Below are 20,765 nucleotides of genomic sequence, written 5' to 3'. Positions count from 1 at the left end.
GGAGCAATGAGCTCTTCTGGCTGTTAACAAGTTTTGCATGCACTGGGAGTTTGTGTGCCAGAAACTTACACCAGCCAGGTGGAGGGAGGAAGTCACAGACAAAAATTTGTTTTAATTAAAAATAAAATGATAACTAAAATACAGGCAAGATGCACAGTGCTAGACCAAGGTACTTGCACTGCTGAAATCAAATGAAAATGAAGTTCACCCAATTTGCAAAATATAAATTAAATTCCTAGTTGGAATTTCTCAACTCTAAGTTTTTCCCCCATAAAATTTTTTAAACCCTTTGGCATGTGCTTCCACTTTTCTAAACATAGACTCCACTGTACAATGGTATCTAATTAAATATATAAATTTAATTTAGCTTAATATATCCATGAGTTTAACCTGACCATGTTGGACAGCTTTTAAAACCACTGAATACCCCGTAATCTATGTAAAGTTAGATTTTCACAAATAGAATACGGAAATCAGTCTGTAAACTACGGCCTAGTGAATGGAGCTTGGATGACTATGTGACCCCCATTAGGATTCCTAATTAAGCTGTAGCCATCATGAAATCTATTCTAAAAGGGGCTCCTAACCAAACAAGTACAGGGTGTGGAGAAATTAAACTATGCACCTTTACAAAACAGAACAAAGCCATTCTGCACCTACTTGGAGAAAAGCATTTTCAAGTCTGTGTGAAGTTTAAATCAAGCACAGAGGGTTACAGGAACCCAGTTCTCTGTTTTCCGAGGATTTTCTTACAAGGGTGCCCTAACTCTATTTAAAGCAGCCTCAAGTAGCCACAGCTGGAGGGTCAGGCCTTGCAGAGTAAACAATAGTTAACTCAATTCAGGCTCAGGACTTAACTACAACCAATTGCTAATTATCCTTCTATTAAGTAACAATATCTGAAAACTCAGTTTTTAAATGACCCATTCGTAATTATGTTTGTTCACTAATGGGTTCCAATCAACAATGAATAGCACAGTAGAAACCTCCCGGTTAAGAGGTGCATGGGGAGAGAGGGGAGCTCTGGCAAAGGCCTCCAGGACAAAAGCACTTCCTGAGCCCCTCCCAAGAGAAAAAAAAACAAACCACTGTATTCTGAAAACATAAACTAAGAACGAACGCACACCTTACGTGCTCAATAAACATTCTGTAAATAAACAGCTTACCAAAATTCCCTTTGCAAAAAGAACCCCATAAAATAAAAGCTGTATTTTTTCAAAAGTTGTTCAAATTCACGTTTCTTAAAACACCCTTTAGTAAATTGTATATGTGAATTATATCTCAATAAAGCTGTTTTTAAAAAACCATACACATTTACAAATGAAATGATATGCTTGGACTTGCTTTCCCAAAAACATGGAGGGGAGAAGTGTGTAGCTCAAGGAGACAAGAGTTCAATACATTATTCTGTTCACTTGCATAGGTGTCTGTTATCCCCATAGTAAAGGGTAAGAAAACACACCCCATACCAACAGAAGGGAGTTAGTTTATTTAAAGTACTTGGCTGCAAACTTAATGTCCCCTTAATTCAGAATTTTGTTTTAAATAATGACTTTTCAGATCCTCTCATAAGAAAAAGATGCTCTATCTCCAACCACTGACCTCCCAATCAGTTGTAGTTGTCACTACCTAGGCAGAGCCCAGCCTGCTGATTTCTTCTCACCCAGTCCAAGTGCTAAGACTTGAGATACAAATGCTTCTACACAAAGGACGCTGCAATTACAAGACTTCGAACTAAAGCAAGATTATCTGTCCCCAGTTCAAAACTGTGCAATCTTTCACTATTGAGTAGGTACGAATTTATCAGTGTTATGTATGCTCTGACAGAGATAAGCAGCAAATTATTTGAACGGCAAATTATAAATTGGTGGAAGGAGCAAAGGACAGGAAGTAAGGGTAGGGGCACACCTGCTAAATGCTACATAAAGATCATTAAGCTGTAAAAAAAAAACCCAAAAAACTATTATCTATTATCTCCACCTTGTTCTCAATGTCAAGCTAATTCTACTTGAGCAACAGACCCTCACTTATCTCATTCATTTCTTCCTAATAATATAAGACGTTGAAAAAAAATACCTGCAGATGTTAAAAGATTACAGACCTGTGCATGACAAAAAGTTTAAAGAATAATCAATGCAAACTGCTTAAAAAGAGACAGGTCATGCTTTCTTTAAACTGTCTGAATGGCACCTTTTGCCAAAACAAACTGAACAAGCACTGATTGGAACCTGCATCCTGGTTCATAAGGAAACCAAGACGTTTTAGACTTGCAGGGATGAACAGATTGGTTGTTCGCACAATGGGCTTTACCGGTTGTGCTAGATTAAACAGTAAAGAAGCAAATAACCGTAGCCGTTTATGTGGGCAAGGCTGTGTGTGAGTTGTGGCCACTCACCAGGGAAGGGGTGTGGGTACAGGTGCAAAGGAGCCACAGCACATGGTTTTTCAGGTGGCGTCCTTGACAGACTCCTCAGGTGACTGCTCACCGCCCAAGGCTCCCTATCAGGTTACCTTAGGATTGCAAGCAAACCCAAACAAACGAAAAATGCCAGAGCTCTCCAGCTCTCTGCATACAACCCAACAATAACTTCCCCTCACACCTCCTCCTCCCTCAAATATTTCCAAAGAAAAGTGGGTACAGTGCAGGGGTCAGCCAGCCCCATAGTCTGTAACCTAACCCATGTTTGGAGGAGCGCACCTGCATTTTCCAAGCTATTGACCGAGAGGAGTTACTTGCATTTTGGTCAGGCTAAGTTTCAATGAAACCCTGGGAAATAAAAGGATAAAATTATTAGTTTGAGGACCTCTCACTTCCCTGCCTCCTTCCCACATCTTACCTCCCAAAAGGATAATACTAACAGAAGTAGTTGCACAACTGGAATACATATTTAAACCACCTCTATAATTTTTGCTAATTGTGTAATTTGTTGCAACTGTTCATAGCTTCCTGCCTGTTCATCTGAGCTTCCCAAGGGCACAAGAAATTTCACTGTTTTTCTCTATACATATGCCCAAAAACTTTATTGAAGAAGGTTGCTTGGATGTAAGCCCTGCCACCGTGCCCAATCCAAAAGAAGCCTTCATATCATAAAAGTAACTCTTCCCAGGAGAGCCTTAGTCACCAGGAAATGAGACTTGGAGAGAGTGGCCATGAGAGAAGATGCAAAATTTGATGTAGTGAGGCTTTAATTTTCAAACTGTGCTCTGGAATTATCAGCAAGTTGATCAACCTACATTGTGAAACTGGGCTAAAACAAGTGTGTCATCTAACTCTGTCCTCACAGCAACCATAATAAGATAGAATATTATGATCCCTTTTAAGAAATGAAGGAAAGAGGTTTGCCCCAAATCACACACATACCTGCAGGGCGGTGGAGCAAGGAAATGGACCCTAGAAAAAAATTTCAATTTCTTCATCACTATTCCTAGTGAAGGGTGTGACTTGGTGTGATCACCACATTAGAACATCCACAATTTAACAGAATAAAACTGAAGAAGGCTTCACCCTCACCCATTCTTTTTCCAATCAGTAACCCAAACCAAGATGTGGGGTTCAGCTGGGAAGCGAATGTCCATTTAAAGGACACTGAGAAGAACTAAAGGCAGAACACCAAGAGCATGAAACCCAGGGAAATAAAGAAACAGCTGTTTTTAAAATAAAGTGACTTTTATAAACAGACTGGGTTTACAGCCTGTGTTTCAGAAAACGATGTATGAAGTTCTTGGATAGAAAATACATATAAAGTATCAAATTCTATAAAACATGATAGTATGTAAATATATAAAGCATAAAGCCTTTGGATAAGAAAAATACATAAGCATACCCACCTCCCAAGACAGGATACAAATTGGCAACCTCCAATTGGACCATATACAAACCAGTTTTCTTTTTTTAATATAATCTTTATCCATTCATTTTGCTTAATGATAAGAATGGATCTATCAAATATTTCACTAGAAAATTTCTCAGCCCCAGGCATGTAACTGGCCAATTCATTGGTCAGTCTGGACAGATAGTCTAAATCCTTAAGTTATATAAAAAAATAAGTGCAGATTCCAAGAGGATCAACTACTATGGAAATTTTAACCTCTGCTCTTCAAAGTCCTACTTCTTTGCATGGGGAGGTAAGAACAGATCTGAGCTGCTTACCAACTCCCACACTTTCTCTTGAAATAAAAGCAAGTGATCAGCACATTACTGATATACAACATTAACTGAAGCCAGGAGGTGGATGGAATGGACCCCGCTGCCTCAACGTCATGCTTAAGTCATTAAAAACAAATAACAAAAACAAAAACAAATCCACTAATGGTCCCTGAATTTCCCACAGGCCAAGAAACACTGGGGATTTTTAGATATTTCTCCTCCTCTGCCTGGGAATGTTTCCTCCTCCCCTCCTCCCTCCTGTCTCAAGACAAGGTCTTCAGCCTTTGAAACTGCATCCATTGTAAACAGCTCTGAATATTAACACAGCCCAGAGTCCCATTGCTTTTAAAAGACCCCCAGGGTTTCAAATTGCAGTCCTGAGCAGGGGGAAGGTCCCCAGTGAGTAAATGTCACCAAGCTCATTCAAAAAGAGTTGGAAGTTAGGCTTGCTTGGGAAACTTCAATCTATGGGGTATGTCAGGGAAATCTCTTTGAGTTTTAAACAAATAAGAAAAAGAATAAAAAAGACCAGGGACCTAACATTCTTTATTGCTTGTAGTGACTTTCAGTTCAATGAATCGCTTTTCTAGATTCCTCTGCCTGTGGGTGCCACTTTTAAAGTAACCATAGGCCATTTTAAACAACCTTCTTCTGCCTTCCCCCTAACAGATCTCTGGGGCTTTAGCAGGTGCACAAAATTGGGCCAGGTGCATTAAGTCACACAAAATCCTGCTGCTCTTTTGCATTCCTGTCCACCCTGAAAGAGAGGATGCTGAAAAGACTTGCACCAAGGAGACACCTCTGCAGAATGGGGGAGAGGCCCTTTCATTGTGAGTGTGCATCTGAGGGAGATAAAGGTCAGCTACAGGCCATCCCAATGTGCTCAGGGAAGGCTGCCTGGGAAACCCAGGCAAAGGAATTAACACTGCAGGGAGGGAAATCTTCAGCTGCAGGAGCAGAGCTGCGATGCCACAAGGATCCAGCTCTCATTATACTGCACTGAATCACCTTCATCTTTTTGGAGAAGAATTATTGCCAACAATACATTTGGAAGTTCATAGTTCGTGAAATCTAGTGACCAAGTGTAATTATGGAAAGAGATGAGCACACTTCTTTTTAAAACAGTCCCTTGAAATAGGGGGCAAGAACAGCTCTGATATATCCTAAAGGCAAGAGGAATACTGTGCCAACACAGCTCACTGGGCCCTGGGCAAGGGTCTCTGAACACTCAAAAATGAGTTTTTATGGCCATAATTTCACATCAGGGGTCTTTCTCTCAAGGCAACCTGTTTTATTTGCCAGAGGCTTCCACTTACTCAAAAAAGGCACAGGAGAACTAGTGACAGGCTACAGACAAGAGCCCCAGCCTGGAGCAAAGCCAAAAGTCCTCTAGGTTCCAGCTAAAACAAAATTCTGAAAACCCTCACACCTTTTGGATTTTCTCTCCGAAATACAATTCTATTGTATTTCTCTGTGGGTAAAAGGCTCGCTATCCCAAACCACCCTTTGCCCATCCTGACAAGTAGTTCAATGTCTCCTGAGTCCTTGTCAAGTGATAATAGGGACATAAAACAGAAATGGGCAGAAGTCAGGACCTCAGAACAACTGGACAATAATCTACTTCTTAAAAACAAACAACCAAACAAACAAAAACAGAAGAATCTCATTTTGGGTTCCTGAACAATTTGGTCACCTGCACTTTAAATCTAATTTGCATAAATAGGATGGGAAGTATTTTCCAAAGTCTTAATTCACAGCACCCCGCACACCTGATCATCCCAGCACACCTGTAAAATTTGAAGGCAAAAGTGCTCTTTGCTTCACAACTTCAACAGCAACCACGTTTTGTGTTTATTTTCTAATGTAATCATAATCATAAGCATACATGCCCAAATTGACATGATTTAAGACACCCTGGTTTGGTACTGCAGACACGTAAGGGGACCTAATACACAGAGGCCAAACTAACACATTCCTCTTCATGTGGCACAGGAGAATGACATCTGATGTCCCTTAGTGAATGTCCTTGCTTCTGAATGCCATGTCATCTTCCCTCCACACTAAAAATGAGAACCAGGGTTTGTGCTTCCTCCAGGCCTCCCTTCCTTTCTGTCACAATCCCAGTGGGCCTTCATTTAGCTCCCAGAGCGATTAAGCTAGCAGTGCTGTGCTCAACGTTATGCCAGAGATAGAGTCTAAGGTATATTGTATTTAATACTTCAACAGTTTCTGAAGCCATGCTCTAAAAAATAATTTCAAAGCAAGCAAACATCTGAGTTCTAAGAAGTTCAACTTCTAAGGCTCTGGAAAGTTAGAATAAGGTTTGGCAGGGCTTGGTGCTATTTATGAATGTGCTGGTTAGACTATGCCAGTCTCACCTATGTAATGGGATGGCAGACTCAGTTATAGTTTGATTACTACAACTATAAGTTATTGTGCTGAACTGTTGTCCTCAGGCTCCAGGAATGAACACCTCTCCATTCCTTCTATTCAAACTGCATTTGCATTCACTATTAAAAAGTTTTATTTCCCTTATGTTAGGCCTAAGAATAGCTCCAAATTAGATATACTGTTTGCAAAAGCAAAAAAAAAAAAAAGTACATAAAGCCACAGGTCCCTTTCTGTTTCAAATCCACAGCCTGAAATTGATTGAACTAGCTGCAGTAAATCTTGTTCATGAGATTATAAATTAGGTCAAAGCACTTTCTTGATACAATATAGACTCAAGGGGTGTACACTTGGTGAAATTACAACATATTTTATATTATATACAGAGACTTTCTCCCTAAAGTCTTGCTAAATCATAGCCAGGAACATAAACCATATAAATATACTGATGGAAAATTCAGAATAAAAGTAATGATTTATATGGGGAAATCTGAAACCTAAAGAAAAAAAAAACATTAGCTTTATTTTTCTTTAATCAGAAAAAAAATTCCCAATTTTTTTGTACTGAGCACTGTATAGCCATAAGTCTCACTCTTCACATCTTAAAATCTAATCAAGTAATACTATAATCAGTACAATCAAGTCTACTGAAGCTCAAAACACCCAGTTTGGTATTTACTGATCATCAAATGTGTGAGTAAAGGCAAAAGACTGAAATTTTAAAGGTATTTTATGCCATGTGAAACATCTCTGCAAGGCAACAGAACACTCAAAAAACAACCAGAAGTTCTCCAAAAATTAAAGGGCAAGGTAAAGTGGATCTTGTGACCATAGGAAAAGTGCAAATAAGAGGACACTTTATCCTCTCCAGGAAGTCACCACTTCTGAACTACTAGTCTTTTCACAATGCTACTGACACATGGCATTGGAACTCACTCTTCCAACAGGTCAACACTGAAGAAGTTATTCTGATTCTGCTCACATGACTTGATTTTATTAAAAAACTACTTAAGGGTATGTAAAAAACAAAACAAAGACATTACCCCAGACTGCCCCAACTAATTAAAACACCACCTAACGGCAATGTATGTCTACCAGTAGTTGACACAACCACTGCCTATGTTAAAAACCATACTATGACCACTGGTTTTCACTAAGTCAGTTAATTCCACAGAAGCAGCAGAATATGGAAGCCAAAACCTCATCATAACTAAAGGATCCAGCTTCAGAATTCTGCAGCACTCAATCATTCAACACTGTGTTGTGTGGTCCTAGTTCATCTGAGCCTCACTTTCAGAGGTACACAACCTTCACATGAAAAAGAAATTAACTTCTCTTATTCCCTACCACAGCAGCCAGATATCCAAACCACATTTTTTTAGATCAGGCCACAGGTGTTGGTTAAAACTTGTGTCACCGGTTTTCTTTTTTTTAAACAGTGAATGTCATGCCTGAGGTTATTACTGTGCCTCTTCTACGTTCTAGGAAAGATGTCCAGATACTCAACTGAAAAGCAGACTACTCAAACTAGGACTTTTCTGGAAGGCATTAATACTTCTACAGAGATGATAACTGAACAGGATTTTGATTAATGGACCAAGTTGTTTAAAAGTTTAAGAGAGCTGTTATATTCTATCATGTTTACAAAATTCTACTGTATTTTTTTCCTCCCAACTCTCTCGTAAGAAGTGTCTAAGTCCTATAGACCAAAATCCTGACAACACAAAAAGTCTCTTTCGGGTGAAACAAACTCTGCTTAAGTCAACCAAGCCCCTGGCACTCTTCCTGAAGTAGCACTACTCCAAAACTAATTGGCACCGTTTATAAAGGAGAAATGTTAGAGGCTGGGCCTCATGGGCCGCACCCCACTGGATCATCAGCCCAAGGGGGCACCCAGAGAACAGAGGTCTGGAACACAGTTCCCTAAAATGCCAACTAGGCAGAAGAGGATAAACTCTCAGAAGTCACAGATTTCCAGGAATTCCCAAAGCCCCCTTACTGGAGGGTCCTCCAGGGAAGGCTGACTTCTGCCCTGGCAAGAGCCAAGTCGGGCCAACATGGTCCTGGGGACTGAAAAGGAGGCTACACACACACTTTCACTAATAAATAATGTCAATGCAAAACTGAAGCCAAGCGTCACCTTCATTCATTACCCACTGGAAGGCCAAGGAGCTCAGACACAAGAGCTGGGTTAAAGCAGAGAAAAAAGAAACAAAACCACCTACCCTCAGACATCCTCACACTCCCCCCTCCAGATGTTTCCCATTCTCCGCCCACACACAAACACCTCACCTCCAGACTTTCCTGAACATTCTCTCACCTGCCCGCTCACTCCCAGGTCGCCCTCGTGACGCACTCACCTCCAAACCCCCACAAGGCACATGCTTCTCTCCTCCAGGCCCTCACGACCCACGCTCGCTCACCTCCAGACCCTAACGAGGCACACACTTTTTCTGCAGACTTCTCAGGCTGGCCCACTCATCACTGCAACCGACGAGAACAGTTTTCCAAGCCATACAACTTCACATGCACAGAACTAAACCCGCACACCCTTCCTGGAGAAGCACCCCCGTCGTCCCGGCCCCAAGTGACAGCGCCCACGACGCAGGGAGCGTGGAGAGAGCGACACTCACAGGCTCCTTGTCCAGGCAGGCAGGTCCTGGGGCAGCGCGGCCAGTCCGCGCCCACCGCAGTCCAGCGAGTCCCCAGCGCAAGTGCAGGCGGTAGCGCATGGCGCCCGCTGGCCAACCGCGGCCGTTACCAGTTCCAGCCAAAGCAGCAGCAGCAGCCACAGGAGAAGACAAGGCAAGCGGCGAGGGACTCCGAGTGATCCCGGGACCGGCTGCGCCATCTTGTCTGGAGCGCTCGGTGAACTCTGGGCGAAGGGACTGAGAAGTCTGGGACGACTGCGGCGCAGACGGGCCCGCGGGGACTCCGCTCCACACTAGGCTCTGCGCCGGGGCATGGCTGCCGGCGCAAGTTCTGTCCACAGTGGCGACTCCGGCGCTTAGAGGGCCCCCGATTCCAGGGCCGCTCTGCAGCGCCCTGAGGGGGCCGCGAACCCCGTGCCCATCCGAGCCGACCAGCCGGTGCTCGCTGCGAATCCCAGGGATCCGGGCAAGGGGTGTTCAGCCGATACTCCTCGTTCTCTCGCCGCACTCCTGACGGGTTCTGGAGCTCCCGCGCACGCCAAGTGCGGCTGCTGCAACAAATACAGCGCTCAGCCTCCCAGCCTGAGCTCTGCGCCCGTGGGCATCTCCCTCGAGGTTCCCAGCAAGCGCCCAACAGTAAACCCCGGGCTGGATGGCGCGGCCACCCCCACACTCTGCGTGCGCCTAGCTGTCCGCTCGCAGCAGAGCGCGCGAGCAGTCTCTGACGACGCACAGCTCCCCAGCACAGCTAGAGCCAGCCGACTTCGCAGCGGAACAATCAGCAGCTGGCCGCCCCACAGCCCAGCCCCACTGGTTCCAAAGCCCCGCCCCCAGCCCCTGGCCTTCTCACACACACAGCCAGTGCTCTGCGCCCCACCGCCTCTTGCCAGCCCACGTTGGATGCTTTGCAACAGCGCCCTGCCACGCCTCGGGCCTCCTGCTCATTGGCTGCCGGAGTCCACAGCGGCCAGCCTGTATGACCATTGGAGCGCTCACCATGATCCCGCCCCTCCGGCCTCTTTGGACACCCCGCCCCACTCACTTTTCCCACCCAAGGTGTGAAAGGCTAGGAGAGTATAGAGAGCTTAGGCCCTTAAAGGGGACGTGGAGAACGGGAATGCGCACTGAGAGGAAGAGTAAAGATTTTTCCCTCTGGGTCTAGGGGAGGAGAGAAAAGTGTTTACGAACGTAAGGCCCCTCCACCCTCCTTTTGGAGCTGTCTGGCCCCAAGGCTTCTTTTCTCCTGCCCAGGCTGCAAACAGGGCCAAAGATTTAGAATTAGAGCAAATCTGCCCCCATTTTCCGGGTGTCTTTTGGGAACAAAGGCACAGATGTAAAACTTAACAAATTTCCCACGGAATAGTGCATCTTAAGTTATTTCATTAAAGATAACAGCCTTTCTCTTCGCACAACAAGAAGCTCCTTTCTGCTCCGACTTGTTCTTGACCTCTTAAATCCAGTAACATGTCTGTGATTACCAAAATGAATGTGCAGTGCAGAAACCAAGTCTCAAAAGTGCACACACTCCAACCCCCGCCTCCACCCCACCTCCACCCACTCTGCCCTAGTTAGTTCAAGGAAACTTCTGGAAATGCTCCAGCCCTCCCCAAAAGGATTGCTTTGTTTACTTGTTCGTGTAAATCAAAGGTGTTTTTTTTTTTAAGCCTGTTTTCTAGAAGGCATAGATGGAGTATTCCTAAGGGAGTGAAAAAAGAAATAATTGTTACAAAGCTTCTAACTTTGACTGCTACAGTAAGGTTGGAACATAGTGACCAATGTTATGACAGTGCATTGAAATAGCAAGCCAGGCACCCAGGAGGACACACACACGGCACACACACACTGTGAAAAAGGAAAAGTATTAGCACAGTAATATATATAATTGCCCCTCTGGGCATTTTGGTTTACTGGTGTCTCATGTCCTTTCCCAAGAGTATGCAAGTTTCTAACGTAACTGCACACGTTGTCAGAAAAATTAAGCAAGTGGGTCTGTTGAAAAACGTTTGTTCCAGCAAATAAAATCCGATTTCTGTTCTATGAAAACGAAGGGAAGGAGATGTTCCTCAGGAAGAAAAAGCAAAAAATGTTAAAAGCGTTTTTGTTCTATTTTTGACACATTCCAAGAATTTTGCTTGAATTGAGATGTTAAGCTTTCTCTGAACCATAAGACCACCTCTTTCTTTAACCAGACTTGCGATTGGGCTTGGTAGTCAAGCAGTTTCTGGTTTCTTCTTATTCTTCCTTCCTCCCCTTCATTTTTCTCCCACCCCCCCACCCCCGTTCTGATTCCTTATGCTACCAGATAATGTCCCCCCACTTCAAAGCAATTCTCAAATATGTGTGTAAATCAATCCAAATATAATTCCTAAGAAACATTATCTGAAAAATGGTGCACCCAATCCAGTCTACCTAGGGCTTTAACCAGCTTTTATGTTTCATTGTAATCTACATAAACATATACCTTTGAACTGGACAAAAAGAAATATATATCTTTGTTGCAATGCCTTTGGTAAAATAGTAATAATAAGCAGAGGAATGGAATTTAAAAGACTCCAAATTTATGCCATTCTCTATGTCAATGTTTCTTAAATTTTTCCAGACCAAAGAACACCAAACAATAACTTAATGTCAAATAGCCATGAACATTTCCCTAAACAAAACTGTCAGATTCTCTTCGCCCCTCCCACAATGAAACAGCATTTGCAGCAAAAAGAAATTGAACTCATTAAACTTGAGCTGCTGACCTAAAATTATCTTTCAGGTTTGTACCATGTTGGTATTGTAAAATGGATATTTATTGTCAAATGTTTTCCAAATGCTTGTGAGTGTAGCTGTGTAATGCTTTTTAGGGATGGGGGAGGTCTGGATGATAGCATTTGAGAATATGCAAGGTAAGAGTGTGCCCACAAATCTCAAGCATCCCCTGTGGTTTGGTTACCACACAGCCGGAGAGGAGGATTCCAAAACCCAGAAACTCTTGGGGGACTGGGCGCCTGAGCCTTGGCAGTTCCTCTTGTCTACAGCAGAGCATGAAGTCATGTCTGCTCCCCATACCATGTATGGAAGTTAGCCCACATACTAGCAACGTGCTTGTGATGGAAAGGAGTGTGGGCTTTGCACAGTGATGTCGAGCTCAAGGGAGAATTCGTCTGTGGTGACAGTTTAAGATCAGAAAGATCTGAACAACAACAGCCAGTTTCTAAGGACATCCATGTCCCTGCTCATAAAAGAACAAGTCTTAGTCTATTCAGTACAGAGCAGCAGTTGATTTGGGCACTCCAGGTCCTCATTTTCTTCCACTGCCATTTTCATAATTTTGAATATTTATCCCTTGAAGGTACTTTTAAGTTGTTCAGATTCTTTTAATCTACCAGAGACCAAAGTATAGGGCCAGCACCAAATCAAATCCATAATGAGAATAACTGCAGGTCTCTCTTAAGTACAGAAGCCCTAGCAGTTAATCATCTTAAACCCAATGCAAGAGAGGAACCCAACATTTAAATAGCCTGGAATCACCAAGTGGGGAGATAAGCAAATGACAAAATAACAAGAAAGCAGATTGCTCACAGGGATTTTTTTTAAGAACACAAATTCCAGGGGACCGAATTGTGGCAGCTTGTTATAGTTCTAGGTGGTGATAACTGACACTTTTACAGACTGCTGGGATTCAGAGGTGCTTTCCTACTGGTAGTGATTTTTATTATGTTCAGTACATTAGAAGAGCATCAGGGCAGCATTCAGAAGACCTGGATTCTAGCCAGTCCTTATTACCCTGAAACCTTTGCCCACTCATTTCCTTTCTTTAAGCCTCGTTTTCTCAAATGGAAACAAGGATAATGGTACTTACTACCTGGATGTTAAGGCAGTTAAGGGAGAATCCATTGTGATATATGATGCAAAGGGCTTTATAAACTATTTGAGGCTATAGAGGTCTAAGGCTTATTTTACAGTGTTAATGAATTTGAACTCTGAAAAGTTGAGAGTTCGTATACATCCTGTAGATGGAAAATCTTAGCAGGGGCTTTCAACATAGAGTTTTGTTTTTGTTTTTTTCCAGGAATGCCACCAAGAGTTAATAATTACCTATGAAACCCCTGGAGACTTGCAGGGTGATGACAGCTCTGCTTTGAGCCTGTTTTGTGTCTCTCTTTCAAGGAAAATAAAACTGTATACTCATTAACTCCTTCCTTGCATATCTTGTCAAATAGATGGAGTGGTGGAGAAGTAAGTGGGGAAGCTAATTTTGAGATTTTTCTATTCCTCATTCCAAGGCTTTTCTTTGCTGGAGGTCTGAAGAAGTGTTTTTTGTTGTGCAATCGCTGGCTATTGGAATACTGGTTAATGCCCAACATGCCAAGTGTAGTTGCTGCATTTTTGCAATGAGACTGTCTGATGTCTGCAGCTCAGCAGTGACCCTGCATGTGTCCCCACCATCCTCTTCAGAGCATCATCAACCAGGGGCCAACACCATCAGAGTCCACCTTCTGACACAAACTAGGACCTGCACACTTGTCCTTGCCTTTTGAATTTGCAACTTTAACTGTTTCACTAAAATGATAAAGAAATTTTTACAAGCATTTCAAATTTCTGAAATTCTGGAGTCATGATCCGCATAAGAGGCAGCCTCTTAGTTCCACTTATGGAGGGAAGGGCTAATTTCATCACTACCAGAGACTGCACCTCTCACCCCCAATCTGCTGCTTTCTTTGCTGTTGTCACTGGGAGCAGCATGTGAAAGAGGAGGTGGAGGGAAACATGGTTTATGCCCTACTGCCAAAAACTGACAAGCAACACTTCAATGTGACAGCACATTTATCATAACTTATAATAATAATTTTCATGAAGTCATGTACCTTATAGTTTTATATTGAATTTAATGGGGTGACACTGATTAATAAAATTATATAGGCTTTAGGTATACAATTCTATAATACATCATCTGTATATTGTATAGTGTGTTCAACACCCCAAGTCAAGTCTCCTTCCATCACCATTTATCTCGCCTATACCCTCTTCTATCTCCACCAACACCCCCTTTCCCTCTGGTAATCATCACACCGTTGTCTATATTTATCAGTTGTATTTCATTTTTTGTTGCTTAATCCCCTCACCTTTTTCACCCCTCAAATCTCTTCCCCTCTGATAGCTGTCAGTCTCTTCTCTATCTCTCGGTTTGTTTCTATTTTCTCTGTTAGTTTATTTTGTTTATTAGATTTCACATATGGTACTTGTCTTTCTCTGACTAGCTTATTTCACTTAGCATGATACTCTTTAGGTCCATCCATGCTGTCACAAAAGGTCCATTCTTCTTTTTTACAGCTGAGTAGTATTCCATTGTATAAATGTACCACAGCTTTTTTATCCATTCATCTACTGATGGCACTTGGGCTGCTTCCAAATCTTGGCTATTCTAAATAACACTGCAATGAACATAGAGCTGCATATATTCTTTTGAGTCAGCGGTTTTCAACCTGTGGGTTGCGACCCCTTTGGGGGTTGAACTACCCTTTCACAGGGGTCACCTAAGACCATTGGAAAACACATATATAATTACATATTTTTTTAAAATTAATCACTATGCTTTAGTTATGGTTGGAGGTCACCACAACACGAGGAACTGTATTAAAGGGTCGCGGCATTAGAAAGATTGAGAACCACTGTTTTGAATTAATATTTCCATGTTTCTTTGGATATATTCCCAGAAGTGGAATCGCTGAATCATAAGGAAGTTTCAGTTATAATTTTTTTGAGAAAATTTCATACTGTTTTCCTCAGTGGCTGCACCAATCTGCATCCCACCAACAGTTCATGAGGGTTTCCCTTTCTCCACATCCTTGTTAGCACTTTTTTGTTGATTTATTGATGATAGCCATTCTGACAGGTATAAGGTGATATCTCATTGTGGTTTTAATTTGCATTTCTGATGATTAGTGACATCGAGCATCTTTTCATATGTCTGCTGGCCATCTGTGTGTCCTTTTTGGACAAATGTCTATTCAGGTCCTTTGTCTATTTTTTAACTTTTTTTTTTTTTTTTGGTGTTGGGTTTTGTTAGTTTTTTAATAAATTTTGGATATTAACCCCTTATCAGATGTATCATCAGCAAATATATTCTCTCATTCAGTGGGTTGTCTTTTCAATTTGTTCATGGTTTCCTTTGCTGTGCAAAACCTTATAGTTTAATGTACTCTCATTTGTTTATATTATTTTGTTTCCCTTGCATGAGATGATATATCAGAAAAAATATTGCTATGAGAAATGAGAAGATTTTACTGCCTATGTTTTTTTCTAGAATTTTTATGGTTTTGAGTCTAACATTTAAGTCTTTAATTCCTTTTGAATTTATTCTTGTGTATGTTGTAAGAAGGTGGTCTAGTTCTTTTCTTTTTATTTTATTTTTTTTGGCATATATCTGTCTAGTTTCCCCAACACCATTTAATGAGTAGACTACCTTTATCCCATTGTATAATTTTACCTCCTTTGTCAAATATTAATTGACTGTAAAGGCATGAGTTTATTTTGGGACTCTCTATTCTGTTCCATTGATCTATATGTCTGTTTTTATGCCAGTACCTTGCTGTTTTGATTACTATAGACTTGTAGTACAGTTTGATATCGGATAGCATTATTCCTCCAAATTTGTTCTTCTTAGGATTGCTGTGGCTATTTGGGGCCTTTTGTGGTTCCATATAAATTTTTGGAATATTTGTTCTAATTCTGTGAAATATGCCACTGGTATCCGGATAGGAATGGTATTGAATCTATAGATTGTTTTGGGTAGTATGAACATTTTAATTGTTGACTGGTCACAAATAAACTTGTATTTCTAAGCAAAATAAACTGTTATACAGTTTATCATACCAGAAAAAGTTATTAAAAGTGATATAGAAGATATGTACAAAGTTTCATTTCAATACATGGTGTATAAATAAAGTATACTGAAGTTTATTTAGATTGTTTCATTTTCATATTCAATTACAAAAAAATAGGCGGTGATATGGGATAGCTTTTGTATAAAATTGCTGGTCAACAATGTGTTAATAATGCTAATTCTTCCTATTTGTTAACATGGTAAATACTTCCACTTATTTGTATATTCTTCAATTTCTTTCTTCAGTGTCTTATGATTTTCTGAGTCTTTTACATCCTAGGGCATACCTTATATTTTTCAAAGCAATGCCACATCACAACAACAGCTCTGTCATTTACTGAGCACATATTATGTGTCTGTCACTTGGCTGAGTACTTTATTGTTATTATTTTTTCATTGAAATAGAAAAAAATGCTCAAGGCCACACACTAGCTAAGTGACAAGGCCAAGATTCCCAGTCAGCTTTCTGAACACCAAAAATCCATTTTGACATTTGAACCTCATAAACTTTGAATAGGACAACTGTTATTATTTCCATTTTAGAGATGAGAAAGCTGAGGTTAAATGATCATACCAAGATCACATAGAGTCGAGAATAAATATAACCTTAAATAAAAGTTCCATTTCACCCATCGTTACACACACTTTATATTCAGTGTGCATCTTATGAAATGTGCCATGACGCTTGTTTCTCAAAGAATAATGTGAAAATGGACATATTTTCTTTCCTTTTCCATATTTGCTAATAGCTTTCCAGAATTTGCTCTATTATTAATACAATAAATATTTTAAGATAAGTGGATAAATGTATTAGCCTTCCCCCCCAACATGTACAGCAGCATTTGTATAATAATAATGGTTAATAATTACTAAGCACTTACTGTGTGCTCAATCCACTGAGCCAAACCAGCCAGGGCTAAGTGTCGCTGGTTCGATCTTCCAGTCAGGGCACATCAGAGAAGGAAAACTCTGACTCCAAAAAACCTCCGCTGCCTTGCGGCATACCTCTTCAGGGGAAAGGCTAAGGGAGTAAACCCTGACAGAAAATCCGGAGCCGGAGTCCCTAAGGCGGTTTGACGTTGTAGTCAACACCGGCAACTCCTGCGGCGCACCTGAAGCCAAGCTGTATTGACTCCGTCTTTCCCTTGGACCCTTCAGCTGCGAAGAGAGGGGGGGTCTGCTGCATGGGCAACAGCAGACCCTCCATATCACCCTGCCCAGGCTCTGTAGCTTCAGCTTCACTGGAGAGGACACTCCAGCGTCATCGCAAGATGTCGATTCAACACGGGAGGAGACAGATACCGTGTCACTCCCGAGTCGGACTGCACAGCCATTCTCGGCGGTGCAGATAGACTCTTGGGAAGCTACACCATCGTCTCTCGAGACGGACGGCTGCCGATACGATACGATACTGTGTGCTAGGCATTATTTTACATTATGGCTTAATTTTACTGAAGTTGCATAAGAATTCTATGAGATAGACAACCATAAGGTCATCTTATACATGAAGATACTGAGACTCTGGTCAATTAACTTGCCAAACCCACATCCTAGTTAGGGGTTGAGTGAGGAACCCAAAGCCTGTGCTAGCAGTTAATCCACTACAATCACAATTAACCCAAACCTCTCTTATCACTCAATTTGAATTATTTTTGTGTTGATCTCTCCTTTTAGGCTCCTTAAGTTGAGAGTCTGAGTCTTAGCCCTGTCTTGGTGTTCCTGTTGTCTAGCACAGTTTCAGGCACATGGTAGACAGGTGGCAACATTTGCTGCCTGAGCCCTGCCTGGTCCCCAAGGAAGAGGACTAATCAAGTTTAACTCTGTGCACCTGTGGCATCAATGAACCTCACCTGAAGCTTGTCAGAAATGTGACTCTCGGCTCCTACCCCACACCCACTGGATTGGGATCTACCTCTTATTAAGGACCAATCCATGGGTGATTCGTCTGCACATTTAGAAATTAAGAAGCACCAGGTCACCATATGTACCCCATATTCACACCTCCTATGACTGTCTCCCCCATCACTGCCATGAGGACAGACCATACTCTATGCTCTATATATTTTTATGTGCTTGTGTTTGTGTTTGCATTTTCCATATTTCACAAGCCATTAATATAATAAGTTCCAAAATATAGGCAAACATGTGGTCAGCATTATTGCCCCTTAACTGAAGAGCATTCAAAACATCTGCTGCCTGTGAGATTTTGGTAAAATCCTCCCATGCTGTTCAATTCGTTTTCTTTGAGATGCATTCAGACTATTAAGAAGCATTTGAGAATTTTATGTCCTATTATATTTGTTTCCAAAAGGACAGTTGGGTTTTGACACATTTCAAATTTATCATAAACAAATAGACATACACACATTATATGTTTTCCACTGTCATTCTTATCCATAGCTACATCCTTTATGTAATCATTTAAATGTCTTTATTTCCCTGAGGGAGTTCTGATACTTCTTGGATTTAGATCCTATAAATCAAAGAAAAAAATTTGCCTTATTACCAGATCCCCACCCCTACCACCTAAAAAATACTATTCTTTCTTATTTGAAGTTCATTGACAAAGATTGAGAAAGCAAGTATGTAGATTGATTACCTGCAAAGACAGCCACCACTAATTTCTGCCATCAAGAGGTGGAGTAATGACCCCTCCCTCTTTAAATCAGGGATGGCCTGTGACTTGCTTTGACCAATAGAATGTGTTGGAAGTGACAAGATGCCAGTTCTGAGCCTGGTGACTTCAACTCTCACCCACTTCTTACCTGAGCTGCACGTAAAGAAGTTCATATTCTGCAGGACATGAAGGCCTAGAGGATAAGAGACAATGAAGAAAAAGAGGCTATGTGGAAGAAAGTTTGGCAGCTCAGCCAACAGCCAGCACCTTAACCCCAAACATGAGAATGAAGCCATTTGGGGCCTATCAGCCCAGTATAGCCACCAGCTAAATGCAAGTGCGTGGATGAGCTTAGCCAGCCCACATGAGTAGAGATAAGCCAGCTCTACTGAGCCTTGCCCAAATTCCTTAACCACAAATGGTGACCAGTAAAAATTTGGGAGTGATTTTTTAAACAGCCATAGATAACTGAGACAACAAGTGTGGTTAAGTGGACATACAATAAAACAGGAGTAGATTTGGGGGTCTAATCAAATAAACCTGTCATTAGGACTGTCAAAATATACTGTTATCAGTTGACCTTCCTGGCATGTTTGTCAGGATCCTTGATTGAATGCAACATGCCAACAGGCTGATGTGGTTTTTGTGAACAAAACTCCTTGTGTAACAAATATTCTGGTTCTTCTGCAGGCCAAAAAATGAACTCCCTCCCTCCTTCTGAGGGCATAGGTATGAAAGAAATGCAGAGTGCCTGCTTAGTTGTACTAGGCAAGTTCTCCTATATAACTGGGAGTAAAACAACTGAAAGAATGAAATAATTGTAATCCTATTATATTCTTCTTGGAACAATCAGATAAGACTCAAAGTATTTGTGTTATTTTTCATAAGAGACAAATGGATAAGTCTCAAAAAATGGAGTCTCAGCCATAACACTGACATTGAGATATGGAGTTTGGGTGTGTGTTTGGTAGGGGGTGAGGGTGGTAGGGGTTGTATCTCTTGGGCACAGACTAACTCAACTGCACAATAGTTAACTAGGTGTAAGGTCTGCAGGCACAGCTTATTGTTTCCTTCTGCATTATCTTGCACTCCTTTCCACGTCTTACTTGTTAAGCACCTTTACTGTGCATGATATGGGGGAGGGAGAGGGCAGGGTACAGCGTCAAGTTAGCTCTGTCCCTCCCATAAGGAAGTTTGCCATCTTATGGTTTTGCTGACTGCTAGCTTCCCAGTATCTAGAAGATTGCCTGGCAAATAGCAAGTGTTCAATAAATAGTGTCAAATGAATACTTGATTGAATGAATAAGTGGCTTTCGATATATGAACCCCATTTTTCTGTAAAGACCATAAGTAGGTCACAGGAAGTAGTCCTAAAATCACAGACTCTTAAAGGACAAATGGATTTTTGTGATCATCTAGTGCAGTGGGTCAGGCCCCACCCTACACCTGCTGGACCAGAAACCCTGGGGTGAGGGCCCAGCACTCCATGTTTTAACAGCAGGGGATTTTCATGCATCTGTTTCAGAGCCACCCATCTAGTCTGAATTCCTCATTTTACAGATCTGGAGAAGGAATAAGGTGGCCTCAAAGTCAAATAGCTACTTAACAGCCAGAAGTAGCCTGCGCTGGGATGATCAACCACCTAGATATGCCTGGAGCTGAGGTGTTTCCCAGGTAACACAACTTCTAGCACTGATATAGGGGAAGTTCTGTGCAAATCAGGGCAAGGCCCTAGTTACCAAATTCACATTTAGAGCCCTTTGCCTGCCTTATAGCTCACCTCCATGGGCACCGACCACAAGCTGGGGAATGACTTGAGTGCTTTAAATACATTGACTTTAATCCTCTCAATAGCCCTAGGAGGTAGGAGCAATATTATCTTCAGGTCACAGAGCCAGGAAATTAGACTCCAGAACCAGAGCTCTCACCCATCAATCTCATATGCCTTCTTTTTATTAGAGTGAATTTCCAGCTCCTCGTCCACTTAAAAAAACAAACAAACAAACAACAACAACAAAAAGAACTTCATTCCTTTGTTTGTCTTCCTAACACTTTTCACAGTTTGCTGCTTATTTTAGAAAACAGAGCCTG

The 20,765-nt window shown here is 41.7% G+C and overlaps 1 protein-coding gene across 3 annotated transcripts in view; it reads right to left on the bottom strand.

The window, feature by feature from the left end:
- Nucleotides 1-9,963, bottom strand: part of LRIG1 (leucine rich repeats and immunoglobulin like domains 1) — a 103,780-nt gene extending 93,817 nt beyond the window's left edge. For all 3 annotated transcript variants that reach the window (XM_090283867.1, XM_090283869.1, XM_090283868.1), the window contains exon 1: nt 9,169-9,963. In XM_090283867.1, coding sequence (XP_090139993.1) covers nt 9,169-9,386 — 218 coding nt within the window. In that variant the 5' untranslated portion in view covers nt 9,387-9,963. The remainder of the gene's footprint in view (nt 1-9,168) is intronic.
- Nucleotides 9,964-20,765: the final 10,802 nt, after the last annotated feature.

Source organism: Furipterus horrens, unplaced genomic scaffold, assembly GCF_987537825.1.
Source record: "Furipterus horrens unplaced genomic scaffold, mFurHor1.1.pri manual_scaffold_7, whole genome shotgun sequence".
Lineage (NCBI taxonomy): Eukaryota > Metazoa > Chordata > Mammalia > Chiroptera > Furipteridae > Furipterus > Furipterus horrens.
Note: the sequence above shows the minus strand (reverse complement) of the source record. Positions and strands in the feature narration are given on the sequence as shown.